Raw genomic sequence first — 17955 nt, forward strand, 5'->3', positions numbered from 1 at the left:
AATCTCTTCCAGTCCCATCCAAATTGATACAAAAGTTGGGTATTCATCCTTTTCTGATGGAGGCATAATACTCCATTGTATATATGGGCCATATCTTCTTTATCCATTCGTCTGTTGAAGGGCATCTTAGTTCTTTCCACAGTTTGGTGACTATGGACATTGCTGCTATGAACATTGGGGTATAGGTAGCCCTTCTTTTCAGTACATCTGTATCTTTGGAGTAAATACCCAGTAGTGCAATTGCAGGGTCATAGAGTAGCTGTATTTTTAATTTCTTAAGAAATCTCCACACTGGGGACACCTGGGTGGCTCAGTTGGTTAAGCAGCTGCCTTCAGCTCAGGTCATGATCCCAGCGTCCTGGGATCGAGTCCCACATCGGGCTCCTTGCTTGGCGGGGAGCCTGCTTCTCCCTCTGCCTCTGCCTGCCATTCTGTCTGCCTGTGCTCGCTCTCTCTCCCTCTCTCTCTCTGACAAATAAATAAATAAAATCTTAAAAAAAAAAAAAAAGAGATCTCCACACTGTTTTCCAAAGTGGCTGTACCAACTTGCATTCCCACCAATAGTGTAAGAGGGTTCCCATTTCTCTACATCCTCTCCAACACACATTATTTACTGTCTTGTTAATTTTGGCCATTCTAACTGGTGTAAGGTGGTATCTCAATGTGGTTTTAATTTGAATCTCCCCGATGGCTAGTGATGATGAACATTTTTTCATGTGTCTGTTAGCCATTTGTATGTCTTCTTTGCAGAAGTGTCTGTTCATGTCTTCTGCCCATTTTTTTGACATGATTATCTGTTTTGCATGTGTTGAGTTTGAGGAGTTCTTTATAGATCCTGGATATCAGCTTTTTGTCTGTACTGTCATTTGCGAATATCTTCTCCCATTCCTTGGGTTGCCTCTTTGTTTTGTTGACTGTTTCCTTTGTTGTACAGAAGCTTTTTTTTTTTTAAAGATTTTATTTATTTATTTGACAGAGAGATCACAAATAGGCAGAGAGAGGCAGGCAGAGAGAGAGAGGGAGAAGCAGGCTCCCCCCTGAGCAGAGAGCCCGATGCGGGGCTCGATCCTAAGACATAGGCTAAAGGCAGAGGCTTAACCCACTGAGCCACCAGGGGCCCCTGTGCAGAAGCTTTTGATCTTGATGAAGTCCCGAATATTCATTTTCACTTTTGTTTCCTTTGTCTTTGGAAACATATCTTGAAAGAAGTTGCTGTGGCTGATATCGAAGAGGTTACTGCCTATGTTCTCCTCTAGGATTCTGATGGATTCTTGCCTCACATTGAGGTCTTTTATCCATTTCGAGTTTATCTTTGTGTATAGTGTAAGAGAATAGTTGAGTTTCATTCTTCTACATATAGCTTTCCAATTTTCCCAGCACCATTTATTGAAGAGACTGTCTTTTCTCCACTGTATATTTTTTCCTGCTTTGTCGAAGATTATTTGACCATAGAGTGGAGGGTCCATATCTGGGCTCTCTACTCTGTTCCACTGGTCTATGTGTCTGTTTTGTGCCAGTACCAAGCTGTCTTGGTGATCACAGCTTTGTAGTAAAGCTTAAAATCAGGCAATGTGATGCCTCCAATTTTGTTTTTCTTTTTCAACATTTCCTTAGTAATTCAGGGTCTCTTCTGATTCCATACAAATTTTAGGATTGTTTGCTCCAGCTTTTTGAAAAATGCCAGTGGAATTTTGATCAGAATGGCATTGAAAGTATAGATTGCTCTAGGCAGTATAGACATTTTAACAATGTTTATTCTTCTAATCCATGAGCATGGAATGGTCTTCCATCTTTTTGTGTCTTCAGTTTCTTTCATGAGGGTTCTGTAGTTCATTGACTACAGATCCTTTACCTCTTTGGTTAGGTTTATTCCCAGGTATCTTGTGGTTCTTGGTGTTATAGTAAATGGAATCGATTCTCTAATTTCCCTTTCTGTATTTTCATTGTTCATGTATAAGAAAGCAACTGATTTCTGTACATTGACATTGTATCCTGCCACATTACTGAATTGCTGTATGAGTTCTAGTAATTTGGGGATGGAGTCTTTTGGGTTTTCCATATAAAGTATCACGTCATCTGCGAAGAGAGAGAGTTTGACTTCTTCATTGACAATTTGAATACCGTTTATTTTTCTTTGTTGTTTGATTGCTGTTGCTAGGACTTCCAATATTATGTTGAACAAGAGTAATGAGAGTGGGCATCCTTGTCGTGTTCCTGATCTCAATGGGAGGGTGTCAGCTTTTTCCCATTGAGGATGATATTTGCTGTGGGTTTTTCATAGATAGATTTGATGAAGTTGAGGAATGTTCCCTCTATCCCTATACTTTGAAGCGTTTTAATCAGGAACGGATGCTGTATCTTGTCAAATGCTTTTTCTGCATTGATTGAGAGGACCATGTGGTTCTTTTCTCTTCTCTTATTGATTTGTTCTATCACGTTGATTGATTTGTGAGTATTGAACCACCCTTGCAACTCAGGGATGAATCCCACCTGGTCATGGTGGATAATTTTTAATGTACTGTTGGATCCCATTAGCTAGTATCTTGTTGAGAATCTTAACATCCATATTCATCAGGGATATTGGTCTGAAATTCTCCTTTTTGGTGGGGTCTTTGCCTGGTTTGGGGATCAGGGTAACGCTGGCTTCATAAAAAGAGTCTGGAAGTTTTCCTTCTGTTTCAATTTTTTGAAAGAGCTTCAGGAGAATAGGTATTATTTCTTCTTTGAAAGTTTGGTAGAATTCCCCAGGGAATCCTTCAGGTCCTGCAACTTCCTGCTAGACGCGTCTCCAAAGGCAAAGGAAACAAAGGCAACAGTGGGCTATTGGGATTTCATCAGGATAAAAAGCCTTTGCACAACAAAGGAAATGACTGACAAAACCAAAAGATAGCCAACAGAAGGGGAGAAGAAATTGCAAATGACATATCAGATAAAAGGCTAGTATCCAAAATCTATTAGGAATTTATCAAACTCAACACCCAGTGAACAGATAATCCAATCAAGAAATGGGCTGGAAACAGGAACAGACATTTCTCCAAAGATGACGTACAAATGGCCAACAGACACATGAAAAAATGCTCAACATCGCTCAGCATCAGGGAAGTACAAACTAAAACCACAATGAGATACCACCTCATACCAGACTCAATGGTTAAAATTAAGAAGTCAGGAAATAACAGATGTTGACAAGGATGCAAAGAGAGGGGAACCCTCCTACACTGTTGGTGGGAATGTGAGCTGGTGTAGCCACTCTGGAAAACAGTGTGGAGGTTCCTCAAAAAATTGAAAATAGAACTACCCTATGACCCAGCAATTGGATTACTGTGTATTTACCCCCACAAATACAAAAACAGTGATCTGCAGGGGCACATGTACCCCAATATTCATAGCAAAAATGTCCACAGTAGCCGAACTATAGAAAAAGCCCGGATGTCCATCAACAGATGACTGGATAAAGAAGATACGTATATACAATGGAATACTTCTCAGCCATCAAAAAAACAAAATCTTGCCATTTGCAATGACATGGGTGGAACTAGAGGTTATTATGCTGAACAAAATAGGTCAATCAGAGAAAGACAATTATGGTACAATCTCACTCACATGTGGAGATTAAGAAACAAAACAAAGAATCATAGGGAAGAGAGGAAAAAATAAAATGTGCTGAAATCAGAGAGGGAGACAAACCATGAGACTCAACTCTAGGAAACAAACTGAGGTTTCCGGAGCGGAGGGTTGTGGAAGGATGGGGTAACTAAGTGAGGGACATTAAGGAGGGCATATATGTAATGAGCACTGGATGTTATATAAGACTGATGAATCACTGACCTCTACCTCTGAAAATAATACTACATTTTATGTCAATGGAATTTAGATTTTTAAGAAAGAAGTTTCTGTGTGATTACTGAAATCTGCTTGTATACTCTGAGAGAAGAGTGTGATGAGATTATGAAGGTCAGTGAAAATATGTTACTGTTTCTCACTTCAAAAAATTAATAACTATATATTTTGTGGATGTGCAGCTTTAATTTGGTGACTTTGTCCCATATGAATATGGTTTGGGGCAAAGTAATCCCCTTTTTCTGTAATAGAAAATTACAGTTTTTGTGATTTCAAGATGAATGCATTATTTAAATTTACTTACGTATTGCATCCAGGAACTTATTGTTTATTCCTCCTAAATTGCTGAGTTTTTAAATAACAAAACTACTTAAGAGAAAGTCATACTATCATGGTCCTTGAACACAAATTTACTGAGACCCTATAAAGTTTTCTGTGCAGTGCAAGGAGCTGAGCATACAATGACCAGGAAGTTCTGTTCCTTCTCCCTAAAGAACTGTTCCACTACATTGGGGTCTCCTTCCTTCATGTTAACTGTAGAATTATGTGGTATATAAATGCATTATATAATCACCCCAGCTTGGAAATGCATTGGCCTAGAAGTATCCACATCACTTCTTTTAATAATAGGCCATTGAGCAGAACTAGTCACAATGGCCCCATCTAACTGTGGAGGTGCAGAGAACCATGAGGGATGATTCTTTGGTAAGCAGAAAATGACCCTGTCTTAAGTATATACTACAGAGAAGGCCCCAAACATCAGGGGGTTACACTCAGAGAGAAGAACACAAGCAAAGGCATGAACACATGAAGCCTTTGGGGGAAACAATGAGAGTTACTAGTACAGAATAGTCTGAGGTTATTCTAGAAAAATAGATTAAATCCAAAAGTACAAGCCTTTGAAGGCAAGGCTAAGAAACCTGGGCTTTGTTCTGAAGATCATGAGGAGATTTTAGAGAAGGGAACCAAATGGTCAGAATTTAGTTTTTAGAGAAATATCCTTCAAGTGGAGGATGCTGGTATATATGGATAAGTACATTCTGCTGAGCTCAGAATAATTTTTGAGAAGCATGCAAATAACATTAAAATCCTAGTTTCTCATTTTTGAAGTTTCTTTTTTAATTTCAGAGTGCTCCTAATAGTGGGTTTTGTTTTCTATACTTGCTCCCTAAACTTGTCAGTGCATCTTGATCCTTAAGAGGGTTTTAGGTTTTACTGACTGCAGAAATACCCAATTACACTTCCCTGGATTTCTCCCTGTACCACATCCCCCATGGCTCTCCCTTTTACCACCCCTCAACCCACCCCCTAGAATGTTCTTCCAAACTTCAAAACACTTTTAAGGAGGGTTGGCCAAAGACAAGACAAAATGGTAGCATGAATAGCATCTCAGAAAGAGAGTGCCTTTCTATGTCAGTGGATTGAGGTTATTCTCACTCCTGCCCCTCTGGCTAGCTGAGGCCCTCAGTATACATGGAATTTACCTCCAAACATGAGCAAAAAGTCTGGTCTGATAGCCTTCCTTATAAATTTGAATGTAGACCCATTCATCTCTCAGCCCCTGAGATCTTCCCAAGGTGAATGGGTGGTTGAGAAGTGATGGGTTCCTTCTCTTAGGAACAGCCATAAAACCAACAAGTACCCTTCTCTTCCACTAGCTATTCCCCTGTCCTTGGGTCTTCTGCTCCAGAGGCAATATAGCATCATGGTTAAAAGGGTGGGTCCAAAATCAAACAGTCCAAATCTAATCCCAAATCTACCACCTACCTTCCAGCAGGCAACCTTGAGCAGCTTTCTTAACTTCTCTGGGCTTCAGTTTTTGTAAAATAGAATTGATAATAATATATGCCTCAAAGGATCGTTGTGAGATGTAAATTAGCTTTAATTCATGTTAAAGTACTTACAACAGTTCCTGGCATGCAGTGAATGTTAGACTATTATTTGGCAACATGTATGAAGTGGGAGATCTCACAAAATAACTTCAATTATTTTTTGCATATACCACACAAGCCACTTTTACTATACGATTTCATATAATCCTCATGCAACCCTAATGAATTTGGCCTTTTCTGAGGTGAGAGGCTTCAAATCTGTATAAGCCTAATTTTTTTATCTTATTTTATTTAAATTCAATTAATTAACATACAGTGTGTCATTAGTTTCAGTGTAGAGTTCAGTGATTCATCAGTTGCATATAACACCCAGGGTCCATCACCCAATTACCTGATCCCCCCACTCACATCCCCTCCAGCAAACTTCAGTTTGTTTCCTAGTCTCTCCCTCTGATTACATCTTATTTTACTTTTCCCTCCCCTCTCCTATGATCCTCTGTTTCATTTCTTAAGTGCCACATATGAGTAAAACCATATGATAATTGTCTTTCTCTGACTGACTTATTTCGCTTAGCATAACACCCTCCAGTTCATCCACGTCACTGCAAATGGTAAGATTTCATCCTTTCTGATGGCTGAGTAATATTCCTTTGTACATATATACACCACATCTTTTTATCCATTCACTGTCAGTGGACATCTCTATGAGCCTAATAGAAATGCATTCCCAAGAACAGTCATTTATGGGGTCTAAGAATCTTTGTCTGCTCTGTTCTGAGGTATATGTTAAGTACCTGGACTCCTGAGTGGCACATGGTAGGAGAATTTATTGAATGAAAGAACAAACAAAGAAGCCTGGGAAGCAATGTGTGTCCCTCCCTAAAAGCATGGGTTTTGGAGTCAGGTAGATCTGAGATCTCATGCTGGCTGCACGATTTACTAGACCTGCGTGATCTCTGACAAGTTCATCCTTCTCTTCTTCCATTTCCTTGTTTATAAAATGAGGGTGAAAATAACTATTGCTTTAGAGTTGCTGTGAGAACTAAACACAATACTAGAGGACACTGTCTAGCATAAAAGTGAGGATATATTAGGAGTTCAGTAAATTACTGAGTATCCAGTTGCTATGTATTCAGTATTTATGCACATAAATTAATATAGGCAAAGCAACACAGAACAGAGAGATGAAAGAAATCATGTTTATGTGTTTATGTGTCAAATATGTATTTGGGAAAATTAAAGGCTGGCTTTCTTTTTGTTCTTTTCCCTCCGTTGTCTTCAGCATTATGGTACTTACTAAAGTGAGACAGAAAAGAGTAGAAAGGGGACCGGTAGGGGGAGAGGCTGCAGAGAAGTAGGGGAGAAAGCAAGCTAAGGAAGCTCTAGAAGGAAGTCAGGGAGAGAATGGGGTCTATTCCATGAGAAAAGCAAGGATAGAAGACTAGAAGGAGAGGGGAGTGGGTTGGTAGAGAACTCTGCTCTCACCAATCCACCCTCTGCCCTACCTCCAGCTTGCTCTTTCTACCGTTAATATCCAAGTCCATTTTTCCTACGTCATCTACATCAAACTCCATGGAAGGAGTCTAAAAGCCTCTAGAAGTATCTCTGCTTCCTACAGGACAAAGTTCATATAAAGCCCTCCATGATTTGGGTTATGCCTACCTGACAGGTCTGAACTGAACTAGTCATTCTCCTTCATGTCCTACAGAGGTGACAGATCTCTCAGTGATGTGTGCTGTGCCTTCACACACTTTTTGGCTCTGTGAATGAACGTCTTCTTTGAAGACCTAATCACACTTAAAGACCCAGTTCAAATGTCTCCTGCCACGTGAAGTTTTGCTGTGCCCTACCCCGAGCAGACCAAATCCCCCAGGCCATCGTACCATCACAGGTCTGCAGGACTGCGAGGGTTCCATCATACTGTACCTGTTTGTCTGAGGACAGCAATTAGAGGTGCTATTCTGTGACAACTGCAGACACTCGTGCAGTGTTCATGGAAGAAGTAAATATAGGTCACTTTCAAGTTGCTGTTGCAATTTAAGGTACAGCATGGGTCATCTCTGGCATCACATTCCTGAAAAGAATTCTTTTTGGTGAACCGCTAGATGCTGGCTCCACCCTGAAGCTCCCAAATCGTGTCACAGACCTTTAGCACCTTGTGGATCTCTTCCTTAGGAAGACTCAGCAAGAGATATTAACTGGCCTCAAGTCATCTTAAAAATGTTTTTTAAATGCAAAAATAATAGCCCAGTAAAATGGTGCCATTGTCCCACCATAATTGTTTCTGTGACGCACCGTTTGCTCTTATTTGCAAAGATATGCCTGTCTTGGTATAAGGCGTGGCACTATTTTGTTTATTTGGCCTAATTATTGGAACCATATCCTAAAGATGGTTGGGGCTAATGTGAGGGTTAGTCCCACGTTAGATATGGAGCTCATGAAGAGTTTTGGAAGTGCCCAGAGCATATTGCACTCGATAAATATTGGTTCCAACTGAATCTAAGTTTCTGACCCTCGGTCACATTTTAACCCGATTCTTTTTTTTTATTATTATTATTATTTAAATTCAATTAGCCAACCTATAGTACGGTGTGGTGTTCTGTGATTCATCAGTTCTGTGTTCTGAGATGTCTATGTAAGCCAGCAGGAATAGCTATCCACCACCACGGCACAATCAAAAAAGATCTGTCAGTTTCTGGAAAGATTCTATGTCATCACTGTCCATATTGTTGCATAGCCCCACCAAGAGCAGCACCTCAGACCTCAGGAGCAGGAAGCTTATGCCATGAGAAGGCTCCCTTAGACTTGTGGAGAACTGGAAACTACGGTAGTTAAGATAGCAGCACCCTAAAATCTCTTCTGTGGAAGAGAGTGAGGGAAGATGACAAATTTTGAGCTGGCCAATTAGTAAAATTAATAAAAACCATTTCTGGTGGCAGGGATGAAACACATGGACAGGTTTCCCAAGTTAAAAATTTAGGTATCTGAGAGCCCGCATCGGCTTGTTTCCTCTGTGCCTGGGATGTCATGGGCATCTCCTCCCCTCTACTGACTCTGGATCTACAGTTGCCCCAAGAGAAGAGCTGTCTCGCTCTGTGCATGTCCCCACCTGGCTCTGCTTCTTCCTGGATTCTTCAAACATTTGACTTATTCAGAAAGCCCAGAAGCTTTGCAAAGTTCGGAGCAATGAGTATTTTGTGATTTTTGCCAGTCATCTCTGATGTCACCTTTTCTTACATTTTTAGATCATGTTTTGCTAATACAAGGGGCTCTATCTTCAAACTCAGAAATTCCTTCTTGCTTTATTACAGACTAAGATTTCTCACTTTTACTATCCCCCATTTAATCTACAGGTGTATGTTGGAGAGAGCAAACAAAATATTGAATTATAATATGGAATGTACAACTTCCTGTATCTTAGAGCATTTTTGCATGGTATTTTTATTTGTGATAGACCTGTAAATTATTAGGACACCTTAGGGACTCTCCCTTACCCCATCCTGCCAGGAAGGTCTGGTCATTTTTCCAGCCCTGCCTGCAGCCTGGGTCACTCCAAGAATGCAGGTGCATGGTGACCCCTGTGCACACGCACACACATACAACCATCCTTCAGCTTTTTATTTATAGTCAAAAGTGGTCATAGGGATATAAGAAACCCTAGATATCATGACAAACGCAAAGACAGGAACTGTGGTTTACCTCCATGGGGACCACTGTGAGCTCTACTCCATATCCAGTACACCAGACACCCTGGAAGCAAGGCCCAGCAATCTCATTTTTAAGAAGCTTATCTGGTGATTTGATGTATACATTACTTTGAGAATGCACCCAGAGTTCTGCCTGTGTCCCCCAGATGCATGGAGGTGGATATGGGGTTGCCAGGTTTCTTATTATCCAGCTGAGCAGGGGGTGGTAAATGAGACCTCACATTCAGAAGCCAGTTTTGCCTCCAAGGAAGAAATGATTTTTGTCTGGGGTTCACGTGGTATGGGAGTTGTACTTTCCTATTAAAAACTATTTTGGAGAGGAGGAAGACCTGAGAAATGGCAGTAGAACATGCTCTTCAGATCTTTAGTTTATTGTTTTGTATTGTACAAAAACAGTAGTCTAGATTCTAGAGCTCTAAAATCATCTTGAGCAAGTTCCCTAATTCATTCATTCTGCTGGCCTGAATTCATGCCATCACACAGCATCATTTTATCCTTCTATGTATTCCCCAGCAAAGTTTATTCTAAGACTCCCCTTTTGGTGTAGGCCACTGATGGCCATCACAGATAATCAAAATGTCTTTCCTAGGAGCATGTCCAGATCCTCCTTGTGCCTTGTAAATCCATTTCTATAATCCTGTTAAATACCCTTAAATTCTTCCATCAATACCTCAACTTCCTATCATCTTTTTTCCATTTTTCTGGCAAAAGAACATCTGTTCATAAATCAAATAATTCATCACTTAAAAGGTAGAGCTACAACTCATGGGTAATCTATTCCAGTGCATTGACATTGTAGCTCTGATGATAGATAAGATAATTTACGTGGCACAAGGACCGGGCATAAAGCAATATTGAATCAAGTAGTGAAAAGGTAATTCCCTCTCAATTATCTTTCAATCCTTCTGATTCTGTTTAGGGGAGTCTCTATTTCATGCTAGTACATCTTTAATGCCTCTCTAATGCTTACTAACCTCCCTACTGAACACATCAAGTTCAGGCCTCAGAATCAGAGCCATCAATCAGGCTCACATATTTAGCCATATATTTATTGAGATCAGTTAGTGTTCATTGTATTTGTTTTTGTGATTGTCTTCTATCAAGTGATATTCTATTTATGAGAATTTATAAGTCTCTTAAGTTTCCCACTAAATACACGTATTTTTTTAATCTGAATCGAATGAAGAATACTTTTTTAAAAAATGAGATGGCTTCATTGGGGAGGGTATGTGCTATGATGAGTGCTGTTAAATGTGTAAACCTGACGATTCACAGACTTGTACCCCTGGGGATAAAAATACATTACATGTTTATTTAAAAATAAATAAATAAATAATTTTTTTAAAAAATGAGATGGCTTGAGACAGGATTACAGTATGATTTTTGACTTTAGTATGCCCTAGGCACTTTGCATTTTTGGGGCCTTTCTGACATTTACTTATATGTGTGTGTATATATATATATATATATGTATATACATTTATTTAAATATATGCATTTTTATAAATATTTATTATAGATTTTATATATTTTATATGTATATATTATATATGTAACCTTTTATGACTGCATTATATGAAGAGGATATAATCATCAATTCTAAAAGTTCATTTTTTTTCTTCTGATTGTAGAAGAAATTGAAACATTTTCATGGCCCTTGGACACCATGTCTATCAAGCCTAACGCCTGGGTGACCCCTAGTATGGGATGTAGCAAAGTTTAAAATACTAGTTTATCATGACTGAAGTTTGAGGTGCACTAGTTTAATGCAACCCCCTCATTTTACAAAAAAAAAAAAAAAAAAAGTACTGAGCTTCACAAATGTAAAGGAGCCTGACAAAAAGTCTTATAATGTGGTAGGAAGGATACAATCAGAACTAGGTCCCAAATGCCAGTTCCCTGATCTTTCTACTTAATAAGACTGCATTCTTCCTTGGAGCCTCTCCTACAAAGCCTTTTTCTTATCCTAGTTCCTTCACATCATAATTGAATTATGGGTCCCTCCTTGAATCTAGCCCTCTGCTCAAGGCTGGGTGTCTCCGTGCAGAGGTAACAACACCTGGTGGATCCTCCATGGACTGACCTTTGCCTTGGAATGCTGGTCAGTTCGTAGTGGTAATCACTGAGCCATAATGGAAACACACCTGAACCTCATTAAGAAAATCCACAAAGGATGCCAAAAACCAAGATGGATTTGGGCTTCCCTTTTTGGACGCAATTTTTTGAACACAGTCTCATTAAAATTAGTGGCACTGGAAACTGGAGCTTGGGATAGGAGAACTGCTTATATTTTAGATCAGTGCTTTCCAGGGCAGAGTTGATAGATTAAATCAAAGGTTTATTCATTGGGCTCTCAACCTTTCATCTGACTTAGCACTTACAAACAAACAGTAGAACCTCAGTAACTCCGCTGTGGGCAATTGTTCTATTGACAATGCACTGCAGAAAACAGTCCAGTGCAATTCTTAAGAACCCCCTCTGGCAACCAGATTTTATCTTTCTTTACTCATTCAAAGTCTATCTGAGGAACCTGAGGAAACTTTAAAATGTATTTGTGGGGACAAATGGGTGGCTCAGTCAGTTGAGCACCTGCCTTTGGCTCAAATTCTGATCTCAGGGTCCTGGGATCAAGCCCCAAGTCAGGCTTCTACTCAGTGGGGAGTCTATTTCTCCTTCTGCCCCTCCCCTCTGCTCAGGCTCTCTCTCTTTCTCTCAGTCTCAAATAAATAAATAAAATCCGTAAAAAATAATAATATAAAATAAAAGGTATTTGTGTTTGAGAAATAGAAACAGATCACAGATCATTCTTGAATATACCTTTTTTTTGTTTGTTTGTTTTTTAGTTTTCAGATAATCTTTTATTGAAGTATGTTCCTTTGTGGTTCTTAAGTAGCTGGGCAGTCCACTGTACCACTGTTGATATCATCTACGATGTCAGGAGGATGGCGGCCATCAACATTGCAGCCCACAAACTAAGAAGTCCCCAGAGGTTCTCTTTAATGGCTCCAGAGAGCTCTCTGATTATAAAGATTGGTAATGCATCTGTTGGGCAATGTTGACAATTTCATCAAAAGTGAGACTTTCACTGTACTTGGTGGTTTTTTGCTTCCCTCTGTCTCTGACTGGTTCCTGGGGGCCTTTGACAATAGGGCACAGACAGAAGGTACTACCCAATCTGGGCCTATTCCAAATGGTCAGTTTCACTGTCATGTTCAGACCCTTCTGGTCACCTATTGCCTCGCATGTCACCAACTTTTTTGGGAGACAGACCCAAGGTCCAGTGTTGGAGCTTGAGGTAGATGTGGCATCGACTCCCCAGCTCATGCACTCGGTCTGTGACTTTGATCTCATTGGGGTGGAGTTTGGGCAACATGACAAAGGCAGCTGCCAGATGAACCAGAGGCTAGATGACCAAGAAAGTTACTCCTTGACCTCCTCTGGGCCAAAAGCGGGAAGAACTGCCTCCATCCATTTTTAACAGTGCACCACTGAGAAGTCCTAACTTTATGCCAGCTTGTTTTGTTACTATTCAGAATGCTTATATGCCTTAGGAAAGAACACATTTGGCAAAATACTTTTTTTTTTTTTTTTTTACAGTGAAGACCTCTTTGTTTATTTTGAGGCTCAAGCAAAAAATAGTTCTGGTCAGGGGCGCCTGGGTGGCTCAGTCGGTGAAGCGTCAGCCTTTGGCTCGGGTCGTGATCCCGGGGTCCTGGGATTGAGCCCCACATCGGGCTCTCTGCTCTGTGGGAAGCCTGCTTCTCCCTCTCTCACTCCCTGTGCTTGGGTTCCCTCTCTCGCTATCTCTCTCTCTTTCTGTGTCGAATAAATAAAATCTTAAAAAAAAAAAAAATAGTTCTGGTCAATTGAGTGACAATGTAAGTGATCTTAAGTCATGCATTCCCACAGGTTTATTGAGTCAAATATTACTTAACTATATCTTTGACAAATACAATTCTGATGTAGAAAACAGAGCCTGGCATTTGGAAACAGAGCTGGTCTTGAATCCTACTTCCAGACATACTAGCTCTATGATCTTGGGCAAGACAATGATCTTTTCTGAGTGTGTGTCATCTCATCTGCAAAATGTAGTTAAAAATTCCCATTAAAAATGTTGCTTTGAAGATTAAATTATCCTATCAGTATTTTTTGAGCATCTCCTATGTGCCAGGCTCTTTTCTACAAATACCACAGTGAATAAAACGTAGGACTACTGTTTTTGTACAGCAGGTGGTTTTGAATGGACTTGAGTATTTCCTTCCTGGTTCTTAAGTCATTCAAGCACAGTGTTGCCTGGGAGTGGATTAGAACTGGATTTCTTGTACCTGTAGTTCTAAAATAATTATCCCTCTTGTTGCTACAGATTTTGGGTTACAGTTGAGCTGCTAAAGGTTACTTAGAGATTCAGCAGGCCCATTTCTAGATCTTTACCATTTTCTTAGTTTATAAAACCTTAACTACCTGCAGAGCAATGTTTATATTTGCTCTAAATATTTTACACTACTTTTACTTTTGTCAATATGTACTGTTTAACAGTAAACATCATTTGCATTACATATTTTTAGAAAGGGAGATATACATTCTTCAGTGCCTGAAAATTCTGAATGATATGCTGTTACCCAAGATTTGCCACTGGGCCAACTGGCACTCAGAAAGATCTTCTGTCACTGATTATGTCATTGATGGAACAAGTAGCTCCTTTTTAGTGGTGATGATGCCATTAATGAAGTGATCTAGAAAGATATTTATTTTTCAGAGATTTTCTGTCTGGCATTATCAAAATACACCCTAACCCTTCTAGGTATGACATCTGATAATCAACAAGGAGGCTAAGTAAAAGAATGATAACTGGATAACTCAGAATATTCAGATAAGTTATTTGAACTTATATAATTTTATAGAAAAGAGATGATTTTCTACTCAGTTTGGAGCAATGGATGAAGAGGTAGAATTTAAATGCTTTTTAATATTAATAAATCAAAAAATAATATATCACCATGGTTTTATAACTCACACAGGTCACCAGAGTCAGTTAGCACTATCTTCAGTGTAAAATGAAGTTAATAATTCTTGTTAAGAATGTTGGGGTTTTTTTTTTTCCTGTATAAGATTTGATAAGACTTAGACTTATCATTAGCTATACATTTGAATTTTACACATGAATGCACCATTGCAAAAGTACTGTTGGCCTCTCAAACTGTTGGTGAAACTCCAGGCCAATGTCATCTCAGGTGACTAGATTATAGTGAATAAAACAATAAAATAGATCTTTAAAACACATACTGTCTCTGTATCAACACACATGTACATTTTGCATGGTTCCTTTCAGAGCTAATTATACTGTTTTAGAAAAACAATAGAGAAGCAAAGAATAAGGAAATATAAAGCTACCCAACTGTGGAATCACCCACCTGATGTTTTAGGAATACCGGACTTCAGTAACTAATCTATTGGCATTTAGCATAGTTATCTAGAGGAGAACATTTAAAGCAAAGAATTTCCACTATCCTTGTAGTTCTTTAAAAATCCTGTATTTCTGTTTTTTCTATAAATATAAGCAATTTGTTTTGTCTAAGATACTCACTTTGATATCACTACCATGTGTTTTCCTGTCAAGGCCCATCTGCCACCTGGGACCATGTGCCATGATACTTATGAGAGTTTGAAAATTATAATATTCAATTTCCTGAATTTTCCTTGAATATTTAAACAATATAGGAAGAACAGAGCAAAGATTCTTTCATGGCCATTAAGGAGGTACGAAGTAGAATTCAAACTTACTCATGGTTCAGTTCTCAGTTCTGCCATCTCCTTACTCTTGAGAAACTTCAATGTTGGAAGATAAATCTATATCCTAACCCAGTTTTACCTAAGAAGCTCTTTGTCCCTTACATCTGTTCATCAAATTTCAACACCAGGATAAACTGACTTTCCTTACTTCTTACCAAATTTCATCCCCATCTTGGCCCACTGAACTGAGCATCAGAGTAGTCACTGAGTCCAAAAAACAAATGCGAAGGTCCCATCAAGCTTCTCTGGAGTCAGTCTTCAAACATCATATCTAGATCCATACTCTGCTGGTAAAAACCAGTACAACCTTTCTGGAAACTAATTTGACATTATTTCTTAACCTGCTGCTATTACACACATAATTTGGCATTATGCCTTTAACTATAAGAAAATTATTTAACATTCAAAGAATTCTATGAAAGATATTCATCATGAAATTTTTCATAAATTAATAATTTAAAATCTTTTACTACTTAATGTCCAAGAACAGGACTTGGCCAAATAATTTTGGTATATCCAATATATCCATAAAATGGAGTTTCGAGCAACTATATAAAGGTTAATATTCTAGAAGAATTTCTAAAATGGCATATTAAAAATTCTCATGTTGGGGCACCTAGGTAGCTCAGTTGGTTAAGTGTCTGACTCGTGGTTTTGGCTCAGGTCATGATCTCAGAGTTGTGAGATCTAGCCCCCAGTTTGACTCACACACAGGGAGTGGAGTCTTCTTAATATTCTCTCTCTCCCTCTGCACCCCTCGCCAAACTTCTCATGGTATAGTCCCAAAACAAAATTCCATGCACAGCATGATCTTAACTATGTATAAATAATATAAACAAGGGGGAGGGAAAACACCTACCAAAATATTAACAGTGGTTATTTTTATTCCTTTCTTATGTTCTAATTTTTTTCCTATACATCCTTCAAAATTACTGAAATTTCCTGTGACAGTTATAAATAAAATAAAATTTTAAAAATTCAGATATAGAAGAAAAACACCAGTAGAGCAATCGATGGATCACATGTTCTCTTGTCCATCCTACATCTTAGACAAGCCATATACAGCTGCTCTCTGCTATAGTGCTTTTGCTAGGAATTTGCCCTATCCCTTCTCCTGCTGGAGACAAAACAAGTATTGAGGGGCAATGATAAGAATCTGTGTCACCTGCTCTCTGTTCTTTTTCAGCACACAACAGTTTTGCCCTTTATATTAATCGAGATGAGGACATCACACCATGCGTATCCCAGCAGGAGCAGCGGACTCGCCGCCATATGTACCTTCTCTGTTGGCTATATATTATGGTAAGGACAGTGCCTGCTGGGCTTTCGTATTGTATTAGATTTTGCACTGCTAAATTTGGGCACATATTTCATTATGGATATAATCACTAACAGATTCACACTGCGTGCCTCATTTTGTCCAGGACCTGGGCTTTGTCTCATTTCCCCAGATGCTTATATTTTTAGAAAGTATATGCCAAACCTCACACAACAGGAATTTGTTGAACAATCCCATGTAAGCAATGGTTCTTCCAAGGCTACATTTTTCAACTCTTTTTCAAACTAAATGTTTTTCTTGGACAGTAGTTTTATTGCTTAAGGGCTTTTTGCTTGGGATTTTTTTGTTGTTGCTGTTGTTGGTGAGCAAATGCAAATGAGGACAGAAGAAATGGCTTCTTTAGAGGAGTGATCTTAAACTTCATAGGAAACAAGTGAAAACGGACATTCTTCTGAGTCAGTTTAGAACCTATCTTACAATTAGCGATTACACATAATAGGCATTTAAGGGTTTGTTTTGTTTTTTAATTGGGATAAATAAGCCACAAGAAATCTCCACTTGCTCCGTTGGGCACAAATAAGTCTCAAGTGGGTGGAGCCACATTTATCCGATAACAGCACAGTTGACTGTTGGGTTTACTTCACCTTAGTTTCCGTTCTTAGCATATTTTAATATTTCAAAATTTCAGAATTCTTTTAAGACAGAATTTCTTACTTCTCTTTGGAATTCCAAGTCCTTTTTGGAGGACTAGTACACTTAGAGGAGTTCCCTCCCACCAGCACTTCTGCCTCTCTTGTCTTGAGTTCTGGGTCACTATCCCCTCCCTTAAACCTCAACGACTGCATCACATTCTTCCAAACACCCCCAGAACTGTATTTAATCCCTCCAAAATCCTGGAGCTTTTTGGGAGGCCCAGTCTCTGTGGAGCATTTGCTCTAGACAGCCCAGAAGTACAAAATAAAGTTCAATACAGTACTTCATGTACTTTGCATGAATGACCACATAATGCCCCAGATCTGACCAGAAAGGAAATTTGTTTCTAGGAAGTCATACCCTGTGGCTAGATCTAAACGGACATCCAGATGAAAGACCCCAGAACAAACGTGCAGTAATGCTCATTCTATCTGCCATTCCATTGACTAGTCAAAGTCTGTTGGAAAACAAAGTCTGTTTGTTTTCCTCATCACTTTCTAGAATTTTTTGTTTCAACCTAAAATGTTAAGTACTGATTTTTTCTAGTAGAAAAAGCCTAGGGCACATGGGTGGCTCAGTCAGTTAAGCAACTGTCTTTGGCTTAGGTCATGATTCTGGAGTCCCAGAATCGAGTCCCACATCGGGGTCCCTGCTCAATGGGGAGTCTGCTTCTCCCTCTGACCCGCCTCCATCTTGTGCTTTCTCTCTTTCTCTCACTCTCTCTCTCAAATAAATAAATAAAATCTTAAAAAAAGAAAGAAAGAAGAAAGAAAGAAAGAAAGAAAGAAAGAAAGAAAGAAAGAAAGAAAGAAAG

At 39.1% G+C, this 17955-nt stretch overlaps 1 protein-coding gene across 5 annotated transcripts in view; it reads left to right on the top strand.

Annotated features, from left to right (window-relative positions):
- The window catches only part of AIG1 (androgen induced 1), a 252002-nt gene that overhangs the window by 185999 nt on the left and 48048 nt on the right, over positions 1–17955 (top strand). For 3 of the 5 annotated variants that reach the window (XM_032873070.1, XM_032873066.1, XM_032873067.1), the window contains one exon: positions 16356–16471. The exons of the other annotated variants lie outside the window; for them this stretch is intronic. In XM_032873070.1, the coding sequence (XP_032728961.1) occupies positions 16356–16471 (116 nt within the window). The remainder of the gene's footprint in view (positions 1–16355; positions 16472–17955) is intronic. 5 annotated transcript variants of the gene reach the window in all.

Source organism: Lontra canadensis, unplaced genomic scaffold (assembly GCF_010015895.1).
Source record: "Lontra canadensis isolate GAN:19392208 unplaced genomic scaffold, GSC_riverotter_1.0 scaffold47, whole genome shotgun sequence".
In the NCBI taxonomy this organism is placed as follows: domain Eukaryota; kingdom Metazoa; phylum Chordata; class Mammalia; order Carnivora; family Mustelidae; genus Lontra; species Lontra canadensis.